A 10,213-nucleotide genomic window follows, 5' to 3' on the forward strand; every position below is an offset into this window, starting at 1 on the left:
ACACACACACACACTGAATATACAAATCCAATCAGACTGAGGGAGTGAACTTGTCTCCACCCAAACTGGATCAGAAAGAAGCAGTAAAAGAAAGACTGACGCATAGAAGCAGAGACTGATCGCGGAGAAGGCGTGCAGGCAGGCCCCACTCTCTTCACCATAGCAGCTCTCTCCTTTCATGAATGTCCTTGAGAGGGACATAAGAGAGGGAGGAATGAAGACGGCTGGAGAAAAGAGAGACAGCACAGCTTCAGAAGAGATTTAAAAAAAAAAAAAACACTAGTGCTGCTCAGCGTAGCAGTACCAAGTCCATAAATTCGCCCTGAGCCATGTTTTTTTGTTATCTTTAGGGTAAGTTAAATTATTTTGCCATGTCGTCGCAGCATCACAGGGAGAATTATTTATCTGATTATGGCAGTAATAATTACCCAGCTGTTTATTGCAGATAGAGGAATAATTCATGCAGTCAACACGCCATGTTGGTGGCAGCAGCGATGACACCAGCACATTTAGTAAATATGCAAAGCGGGCTTGCTCCGCTTTCCTAATTGCCCCCATCGTCCCACTGCATGCCCTTATTAAAGCCCTGGAACTTTAAGTGTCTCCCTGACAAAGTGATAAATTGTTGGGGTACCAAGGAAAACTGTGGCAGAGTGGGGACTGTGCCGGGGTCCTGACTTCATTAAGCTATGCAGAAGGAGAGGAACGATGAATGAGGATGGACACTGAAGCACAGTTAACCAGTGGCAGCAAGCTAGGGAGAGAAAGGTACAGAAGAAATAGATTTAGAAAGAGAAAGGAAAAGAAAGAGGAGAGATGCACAGACTGAGGGAGGGAGCTTTAGAGAGGGCAGAGGAAATAAGAGTTTAGTGAAAGTAGCGTGTATTAGCTGGATGCTGTACCTAATGAAATGACACAGATGGTTTTGTGCTGGGGAGATCTGTCATGAGAGAAAAGAGAGACGGAGTGAAACAGAGTGTCAGAGCAGAGAGGAGAGGAGAGAGAGGTTTGGCAGTCTATGCATTACTCCTATATCATTACCATGCACAGCCGATCAGCCTGTACTAAATGGGGACTATTAGTCCAACTTTGAATAATTTATTCAGTGTGTTGGACAGACAGACAGACTTACAGAGGGAGGGAGCATGCTGGTGGCTTAAAAAGCAGACCTTTGCAGGGTGAGTGATCAGGCAACGTGTGATCCGAGGGCTCAGCAGCTAACAGAGAAAGGATATTTTAAATAAATGCCGGCACGGCGTTAATTGATTGTGACCCCGGCCGCACTAAATAAACATGTGATTAACTGGAGAGAAAGTGACCTCAACACCCCAAACCACTAAGAAGGAGGGGCTTTGTGCGTGAGTGTGTGTATGTGTGCGCGTGCGTGCGTGCGTGTGTGTGTGAAGAAACTGGGGATGATGCATGGTTGATAATGAAAGAGTACAGCAGATCCAGTAAAATGATCACACCTTGTGCCCCTTTAATTTATGTGCTCCTTTAATGTGTGTATTACTATGTGTTACAATGCTTTACTTTCACATTTCTATAATCTAACGCTGCTCTTTGCATTTGATTGCTTTCAAAATATACTGTTAAAGAAGACAGCATAGTGATATTTTAACCTTGTTGTCAGGATCCAAATTACCACAAAATCCATATATTAGTATTAAAAGCTACAATATGAAAACTGATTTGATCAGAGACTCAAAAATAATGCTCTGTTGAGACCAGCATTACTTGCTAAGTTTACTAGTTTTTATCTTAGTAATTATCATATTAGTAATTACACATACTTTGCACCTATTTTTACTATGATTTCCACAAATACTCATTCTATACGTGAAGTACATTTTGGTCAAGTATTTATATTGTGTGTATTAATATGGTGTCTAAGACTGTTTTCTGTTTATACACAGCATACAGGAGAACATTAACAATTATAAATGTAATTTCATCAGTTTTACATCTTTCATCACTGGTATAGTGTCACAATTCTTGAGTAAGTTGTGTGTATGTGACTGACTGTCTTTGTGTGGTATAATACTGAAGTAGCAACATTTCCTTAATGGACTTTAACAGCCTAGTCCTCCTACCTCTAAAAGGGGCAAGGAGTGTGGAGGAAAGGTGGAACGCTGGTGGGGAAGTGAGGGGAGAAGTCAGTGATCCAAGGAGCACTTTAACAAATTTACATTTAATTTTAGCAGAGGCCTAAAGATATTTCCCGGTAAAATATATTAGCAACATTAAAAATGTGACTATTAGCTAAGCATGATGTTTTTTCTTTTTTGTCAAAAATAAAAGATGGCGTATCTCTAGCAGTAAGCCCTGGAGCACAGGATGTTTTATTAATGCACGAGCTGCGGTTCAAATCAGAGGCTAATTTTTAATTTCTTCACATCGTTCACTTCTCTCTCTTAGCCTCGAGCACTTTAGAGGACTTCCCTCTCTCTCTTTTCTTTCCTCTCTATCTCTTTGTCTCTCTGTCACTTTCATTCCCTCACTTTTCCTCTGAGGTAACAACTATGAAAGTACAGATCTTACCAATGCTACCAATTCTCTCTCTCTCTCTCTCTCTCTCTCTCTCTCTCTCTCTCTCGCTCTCGCACGCGCACGCACACACACACACACACACACACACACACACACACACACACACACACACACACACACACACACACACACACATTTTAAGGTTACTAGTACACAGGTACACCTTTTAACCAACTGCTTTTAGACAAATCAAAATAATTATTCTTGACTGAAAGTCCATTCCTGGTTCTGGGCAGAAACAGATTTGACCAAAGTATATAATTGGGAAATGGCTAAAAAAAAAAAAAAAGAGTATGTTAGACATTGCAGAGAAAAAAAGAAAAGACAGTGGTGATGCACTGTATTTACCAATATTCCCCTTCCATATTTATTTTTTTAAAAAGTGTAAAACGTCATTGAAAATGTATTGACTCCACTGCGTTACTGAGAAACGTAATAAAAACAGTAGATCTTGATTTGGAGTTACAATGGAAAATAAGGCAAATGTGTGAGATTCTGTAAATGTTAAGTAAAGACAGAATGAATGAAATATTCAAAAAATGAAAATGATCCAGCCACCCATACTCTAAAAAACTGAAAGTAATTATGAGGAGCACACATTAATTCAGCTGCAGTGTGGTCTCTTTCTCATACACAGCACCAGCATTGTGTGGCTTTTTTATTTGTTACCTGACTAGTTTGTTTTTCATGGATAGTCCTTCCAGATAGCTCTTGCGTGCGTAAAAGTTATGGATATACTTCCTCACAAAGTATCCTCTCCATCTTTGCTGAATCTGTAAAGTGACATGACAGAGGTTTTCTTCAGAGGTCTCTCTACAACATGGGGAAATATGATACTGTGGAAATCTGGTTATGAGGGAACTTTGATACTAAACAAATATGCAATAAATAATTTGTTTCACACATGCAATTATTTAAAGGTTACACTAAAAGAGGGTTGCAAAAACAGCTTTTTATTACTTTAACTCATGAAGAATACATTAAATATAAAAATGACACATATGATAGTATTAACAATATATGGGAGAACACTCTTCAACTGAATATAACCATATATTCTCATTATCTGATGTGATAGAGGGACAATCCAAGGTGGGACAGACAGCTGTCACAGCTCCATACGTTTAACTGTATCAGTCCACATTGATTGTGGAGGTTGCAGATTAGCCGGCACACACACACCCACACATACCAGTGGACCATTTTAAAGCAAGGGGGCGGATGTCCTTCAGACTAATTACGAGATTAAAACAATGGCAGGTAAAAGAATAATCACACTATGAGAAGAATGAAGAGGAGAGAAGAGGAGTGGAGGATGGGGGAAAAACAACAAAGAACAAAATGAGAATTAGCATTGATCTGCCAGTCAATAGATAATTTTAAATAAAGTAATTGCCGCCTCCCGAGTTCTTGCTGACCTTTGTTGACTAGTGAAATCGATGCTGTTGAATCTAATACAAATCCGAGGTGCGGCATGTAAACACTGGTTTCTATTATGGCCCTAATACATTATCCTCTGTTAGCTACCATGCCATGATAAAGACAACAGGAGGGGAGAGAAGAAAGAATAGAATCAAAATTGATTCAAAGGAAGTGTCACTGGGGGATTCTGAGATGATTGTTTCTCCCTCGGTGTCTCTCTTTTTCTCTTTCCCTCTCTCTTTCATTCATACACTGAATATTTCTTTGGTAAAGGAGGGTCTGTGAGTACAGATGTCCTTCAGTAATTCATTTTTGCACAGGGTCACTGGTTTCATACGCATGTACACACACCCTTGCAGAGATTACAATGTAGTTCGCACAGACCTGCCAGTATTTTGCAGCATGAAAATGAACTAAGGAGTCCTAGCATATTTTATCTTTATGGTATATCTTTCAACAGGTGGCATCATAAAAAGGGACTGGTTTACAATTATTGTACTCTTATTAATATCTATTTTTACATTTGAAGCTTTATGCTACACTGGATCAATAAGCTTGGGGAAATGTGTCTCTACATTTGCCCCATGAATCTCAGTAGGAACAGTGGGCAGTGAGCAGTGCACAGTGCAGTGTCCAGGGATCAACTTCACTTCTCTGGTCAATGCCTTGATCAAGGGCAACGGCAGGACTGTTACTAACACCTTCATGTAGGACTTTTGGGCTGGAAGGAAACTGGAGAATCCAGAGAAAACCCACACAAACACAGCAAATACAATGCAACGTCTGCAGAGAAAATCTCATTTGGCCCTTGTGGGGTTCAAACCCTGTGTACCTTCTTACATTGCTAACCACTGAGCCACTTTGCTACCCCATTCATATTTATTTTCTTTACCATTAAAATTCATATTACTTCCTATAGGAAACTGTGCAGAATTTATATGAGTAATAAAGACTATTTCTCTAACTTCAGAAGCTTCTGCTCTGCTCTACATGGTGACATCACTCATAACCTTTCACCCCATGACCTAAAACAGCAGGGTCCGACAATATTACTGGATGTATGTCTCTCCCCATGATGTGACATTTACTGAAACGATCGGGTGGTCAGCTTTATTTGTTTTAGTTTCTATTAAGTGTAAAATTTGAAGCCCTCAATTTCCAAGCGTTTTCACCAATGTACATTGTAATCATCTCTGTCCAGCTGGACAGTGACACACCCTCTCCAATAAACACTAGTGGATTTTTTTGTTGGCCTATAAAACCCTTTAATGGTTGAGGCAGAATGAAACTGTTAGCCAAAAGAGTAGGCTATATGGAATTGTAAAAATATAAGGTTTCTGTGCAAATTCCTTGTGTAAAAATGCCAAAGTATCAGTCACAGCCAGTGTTATGATTTATGAGTTGAACAGTAGTAGCTGCTGACCGGATAAATGGGAAAATTTGATGGACATAAGTACTAACACAATTTTAAAAAATTAAAAATGAGATACAAGCTAGATCTTAATATAAAGGCTTGCCTTCAGAGGATAATTTTATTCTAACACTGTACAACAATATAATAAGGTTTAAGATTACATGTAAAAAGCTGTCAGTGTACACCCAACTATCAGTATCAAGACATTTTAAAATGAGTTGAAATAGCATAGTAGCTCATTGTTGTTTTTGTTTGTTTGGTTTGTTTGGGTGGTGTGTGTGTGTGTGTGTTGCCATTTTCTGAGTCGCAGAGTAGAGCAATCCACAGGGGAGGGGTTCTCCAGCGTTCACTTTAAATTTAAGGATTTAAGACTTTTTTCAATACCACACACAATGCAATTTGAAACTGTTTTCATACCAGACAAGTATGAAATGGAAAACCAGTTGAGACAATATAGCCTATAATTATGTATTATTATATTACAGAATATTTCAGCAGTATATAACAGTTATTCCCATAATATAATTAATCAAATTAATAGGACCAGATTAACAGCTTCTTGCAATTTTATATATATATATATATATATATATATATATACATATATATATATATATAATGTTATTGTCAATAGCAGGAAAGAGAAATGATTAAAATTAAAATACTTTTTTTGCCCTTCTAAGGCCTTTTGTTGAGGGAACTGAACTCAATACTTTTGAAGACTTTTCAAGACCTGCAGATGCTTTGTGTTTGCATGTTTCTGATATGCCTACATGGCATAAAATCAAATAGATAAACCTCAAAATAATGCCACATGCTGAAACATAATAAAGAAAAAGACTCTATGTTAGAATAAAGAACTAACTACGATGGACAATTTGTGGTGTGATGAAGTGTTTCCAAGCTGCTATTCATGGGGCCTCCCATTCACAGCACACACAGTGTTCCCCCACCACGACACTCCATTTGTTAAAACAAGACACTGTGGTGATATTTACCCTGACCGCCATCTCCTCGTAGAAATTCATCTTCATGATAAAATATGCCGCCTGTGAACACAAAGGAAAAGATGGCGTTACATCTTGTCTCCCAGCCCTCTGATCTGTCCACAGCAGGCGTCAAAGATAAAGAGCTCTTTATACATAATACATTGCACAGAGGCAGCACAGATAGGGCCACTGTAGAGGGGAAGGAGGAGGGAAGGGGGCAAAAAAAGGAGAGAGGGAAAGCATGAGAGACAAGAGGAACAAGAGGAAAAAGTCAGGAGGTATGGAGAGAGAGAGAGAGCGAGAGAGTGATTAGGGGGACTTTGTATCAAGGGGAGGACGGTACTCTCTTAATACACCAACACAGACAAGGGCCAAGAAAATCTATGGTAGTCAAGCAGCGAGCTAATGGAGATGTATGACGGCCAAATGTTCTCCTCTGGATTTCATAATCAATGACAGCACTGCCAGAAGAGACTAACAAAAGGCCAGAGAATATTCAGCGGTGCACTCGACAAGCCGTCACACACCAAACGTGCCGGCCAACCACTGGGGGCACATTTCAGGAGCAAACCAGAGAGTCGGCCATAAAAGGGATTCATATCTCAACACGTCTTTCTTAATAACGACAGGGAAGAGAGGGAGGAGAGGAAGGAGTAAGAAGACAAAGACTTGAAAGGAGGTTGTAAATTCAGCTTGATGTTTTGAGATGAGGCGTTGTGCAAGTCACATTACACATGATAAGGTCCGCATGAATGAGAGAGAAAAAAACAGACAAGGGAAAGAGGGAGAGAGAATGAGGTGGGGAGGAATAGAATCTCTCAGGGCTAATTCAAAATAGTGCACTGTGGCAATTGTGAGTGATTCAAATTAGTGCTCGTCTGTTTCCAAATGAGACCAAACAGCCTCTTTTTAGCCCATATGTGTGTTGTGACACATCCTTCATCGTTTATTTCAACACCCCTCACCCCCGTCCCCCACACCCCCTTTCCATTTCTTGAACGCCTCCCAAACGGCGGCTGGCAGTTATGCTTTAGCAAACAGTCAATTTACAGGCATGATAAATAGCTTGTTGTGATACGTTTACAAAACTCAATCCAGGGGAAAATTATACGTGAGAGCACTGGGTATTGGATCCGGTATCAACAATCTGTTCAATTAAGAAGCAGTTGGAGGCAATATGCCGAAAATGGGGCCTTGTTTTACTAAAGCACACACACATATATATATACACACACACACACACACTCATCTACTCTTTCCTTCTCACTATGCATCCCAGGAGTTTCTGTATAGATGGAATTCCTTATCATATTGCATCATATTTCCTAAGTGCTAATTTCCCAATGTGTAATGAGTGAATTATATTTCTTAAGGTCAGACACAGGGACTTAGGCATATAGCAATTGAATTCTAATGCATGCTATCATAACATAATCAATATATCTATAGCCGTTCCAGCTTCTGGCTTACCTTCACCATTTGTCTGAAACGTGCCCTTGCTGTGAAGCCCCGCCATATCTTCTGTATAATGATTGCCTTCTTGTGCAGATGGCTGTAATAAAGTCATATTGGAGAGAGGATTGGGTAAGGTTGTTTTTTTTTTTTGTAGCTGAAATGAAAGAAAACACTGAAAAAAGTTATTCAGATACACATGGATGGAAATGCAACTGTGGATCTATTTCTTATGCTCTGCAATTTTCTAATATAGTACAAAAACTCTAAAAAGCAAGAATCATCTTGAGATTAGGGTTAGGGTAATGTTTACTGTAGGTAAAAACCTAACCTGTGGTAATGCGGTAAAACACTAAAAGAAAAGGGAACGGCATTCCCATATGAAATATATTCAAGTTAATTTAAAATCATTAAGATTCCCATTGCTATAATAGACTGAGACCTCTTTTTTGGGAAGACAATCAAAAACAATTGTGATTTTGCTTTATTCGTACAAAATGTTAGATTGTGAAGGTTTTCGATTAAAAGGTCAGCTGACAAACACACTTTCACAAAGACACTCACACACAGACCATTGCTGCTCCTTCAGGCTTTTCGATCATGTCCGATGAGCCTTTCACCCCCTTTAGTCAGTGGCACGCATTTGTATTCATTTTCAAACATACTCTAAATGCAAGTCCACTGCGATTCTCTGCCTCCAATGAGGCCATCAATTTCCAAAAGGCCATTTATATGCCCAGAAAATCAATTCTTATAGTGGGGATAGCACAACCCCAGAGTTGCACTTAGGCAGCTAAAATTGTTGCTAATTATCCACTTAACGCATTGATCAATTAACTAAAGTAATCTGAATTAACCTACTGTCTGGAAGTTTGTCTGCTGACCCTGCAGAATGGTGCTGGGGTCACAGCATACGAACAGGCACAGAGATAGAGACATTCATTTCTCTCTGTGTGAAAGGAGCACAGAGTACAAGTGACATTTATTCCTCAAGGCCATTTGCAAAGCTCTAGAAGTGGGATAATTATGGAAGTGAGCTAGTATCAGGGTTTCCCTTGAAATTAACTCTTAAAGTCCTGCCTGAATGTTTTTCCACACCTGAAGGAAAAGGCAAACCTCAAATTGGTACATACAATATTAAGGCTTGTATTCTTTCTTTGCCTGTGGCATATGAAACAGTACCAAAAGTCACACACACACACACACACACACACACACACACACACACACACACACACACACACACACACACACACACACATTACCTGAGGTAAGCTCGCACCTTGCAGGCTCTGAACCAGCTCTGAATCTGGGTGGCAGCCTGGTGGTCCCTCTGTCGGTTCTCTTCAGCTAGACTGAAACACACACACACACACACACACACACACACACACACACACACACACACACACACACACACACACACACACAATATTAATAATGGAATGTAGCTACCTTATCTCACTGTGATGTCGCATATACCGTTATGGCTTACAATAGTACTAATCTGTCTATTATTTGTACTGTTTTTGCAGATTATACAGCCAGACTTTACTGTGGGTGCCATGCCTTGTTTGCTCTGCAGGTGTTTCAGATGTTCATTACTTTCGTTATGGCACCTCTGTGATTACAGTAACGTTGATTACATTATATATTTTAAGGCCAAAGTGGCTAGTGGTATCAACTGTTGCAAAGTTTCTGCTCAAGCTTCACAGAAATATAGATGCATGCATGTGGTCGTCATTAACACAACCGTTTAGTGAGGACCGACGGCGGTTTGCTGGTAACTTTAAGTAGCGTTAAGTTGTAAAGATATAACAAATACGAGATGCTAATTGTTAGTTATCTACGTTAGGTGAAATCATAGCGAAAGCATTACGCTAGCATTTACTTAGCTGACATTTCTGTTACTGTAAGCTGATAACGTTAGTTTGGCTTTGATTGGTTGCCTCTTTGGAAGTCACTCAGCTAATGCTTGGCAAACGCCACAACGGACCTTCACACCTGTATAATTCATACCTGTTTCTGTTGAAATGCTCCTTTTGGAAGTCTTCAAGTTCACTTCCTAATTTCAGTAGCTCCGCCATGTTAGGCGTAAGTTTACAGTTGTCATGGCAACACAGCTGTTACTGCTGATGCGTTCATAACATATAGTAAGTAGGACTTTCGATCTATCCCAACAAGACCAACAGCTGGAAATGAAGCTTTAAAGTACAAAACAACACTTCATACGCTATATATTTATTTTTATGCTTATAAGTATTCACCCTTTGATGATGTTCTGTAAGTCTCAGTCGATATTATCTGTAAAGGTAAATGCATTTGCTTATAGCTTCTGTTCTGCTACTGTCAGCATGTAATAATTTGCAAAGTCAGTCTTAGTTTG

At 39.5% G+C, this 10,213-nt stretch overlaps 1 protein-coding gene across 1 annotated transcript in view; it reads right to left on the minus strand.

Annotated features, from left to right (window-relative positions):
* The window catches only part of spata17 (spermatogenesis associated 17), a 40,282-nt gene extending 30,368 nt beyond the window's left edge, over positions 1 to 9,914 (minus strand). The window contains exons 1-5 of the mRNA XM_062420750.1: positions 9,847 to 9,914; positions 9,093 to 9,182; positions 7,846 to 7,927; positions 6,385 to 6,435; positions 3,220 to 3,323 (exon numbers count right to left, since the gene is read on the minus strand). Coding sequence (XP_062276734.1) covers positions 3,220 to 3,323; positions 6,385 to 6,435; positions 7,846 to 7,927; positions 9,093 to 9,182; positions 9,847 to 9,914 — 395 coding nt within the window. The remainder of the gene's footprint in view (positions 1 to 3,219; positions 3,324 to 6,384; positions 6,436 to 7,845; positions 7,928 to 9,092; positions 9,183 to 9,846) is intronic.
* Positions 9,915 to 10,213: the final 299 nt, after the last annotated feature.

This window comes from Scomber scombrus, chromosome 1 (assembly GCF_963691925.1).
Source record: "Scomber scombrus chromosome 1, fScoSco1.1, whole genome shotgun sequence".
NCBI classification, from domain to species: domain Eukaryota; kingdom Metazoa; phylum Chordata; class Actinopteri; order Scombriformes; family Scombridae; genus Scomber; species Scomber scombrus.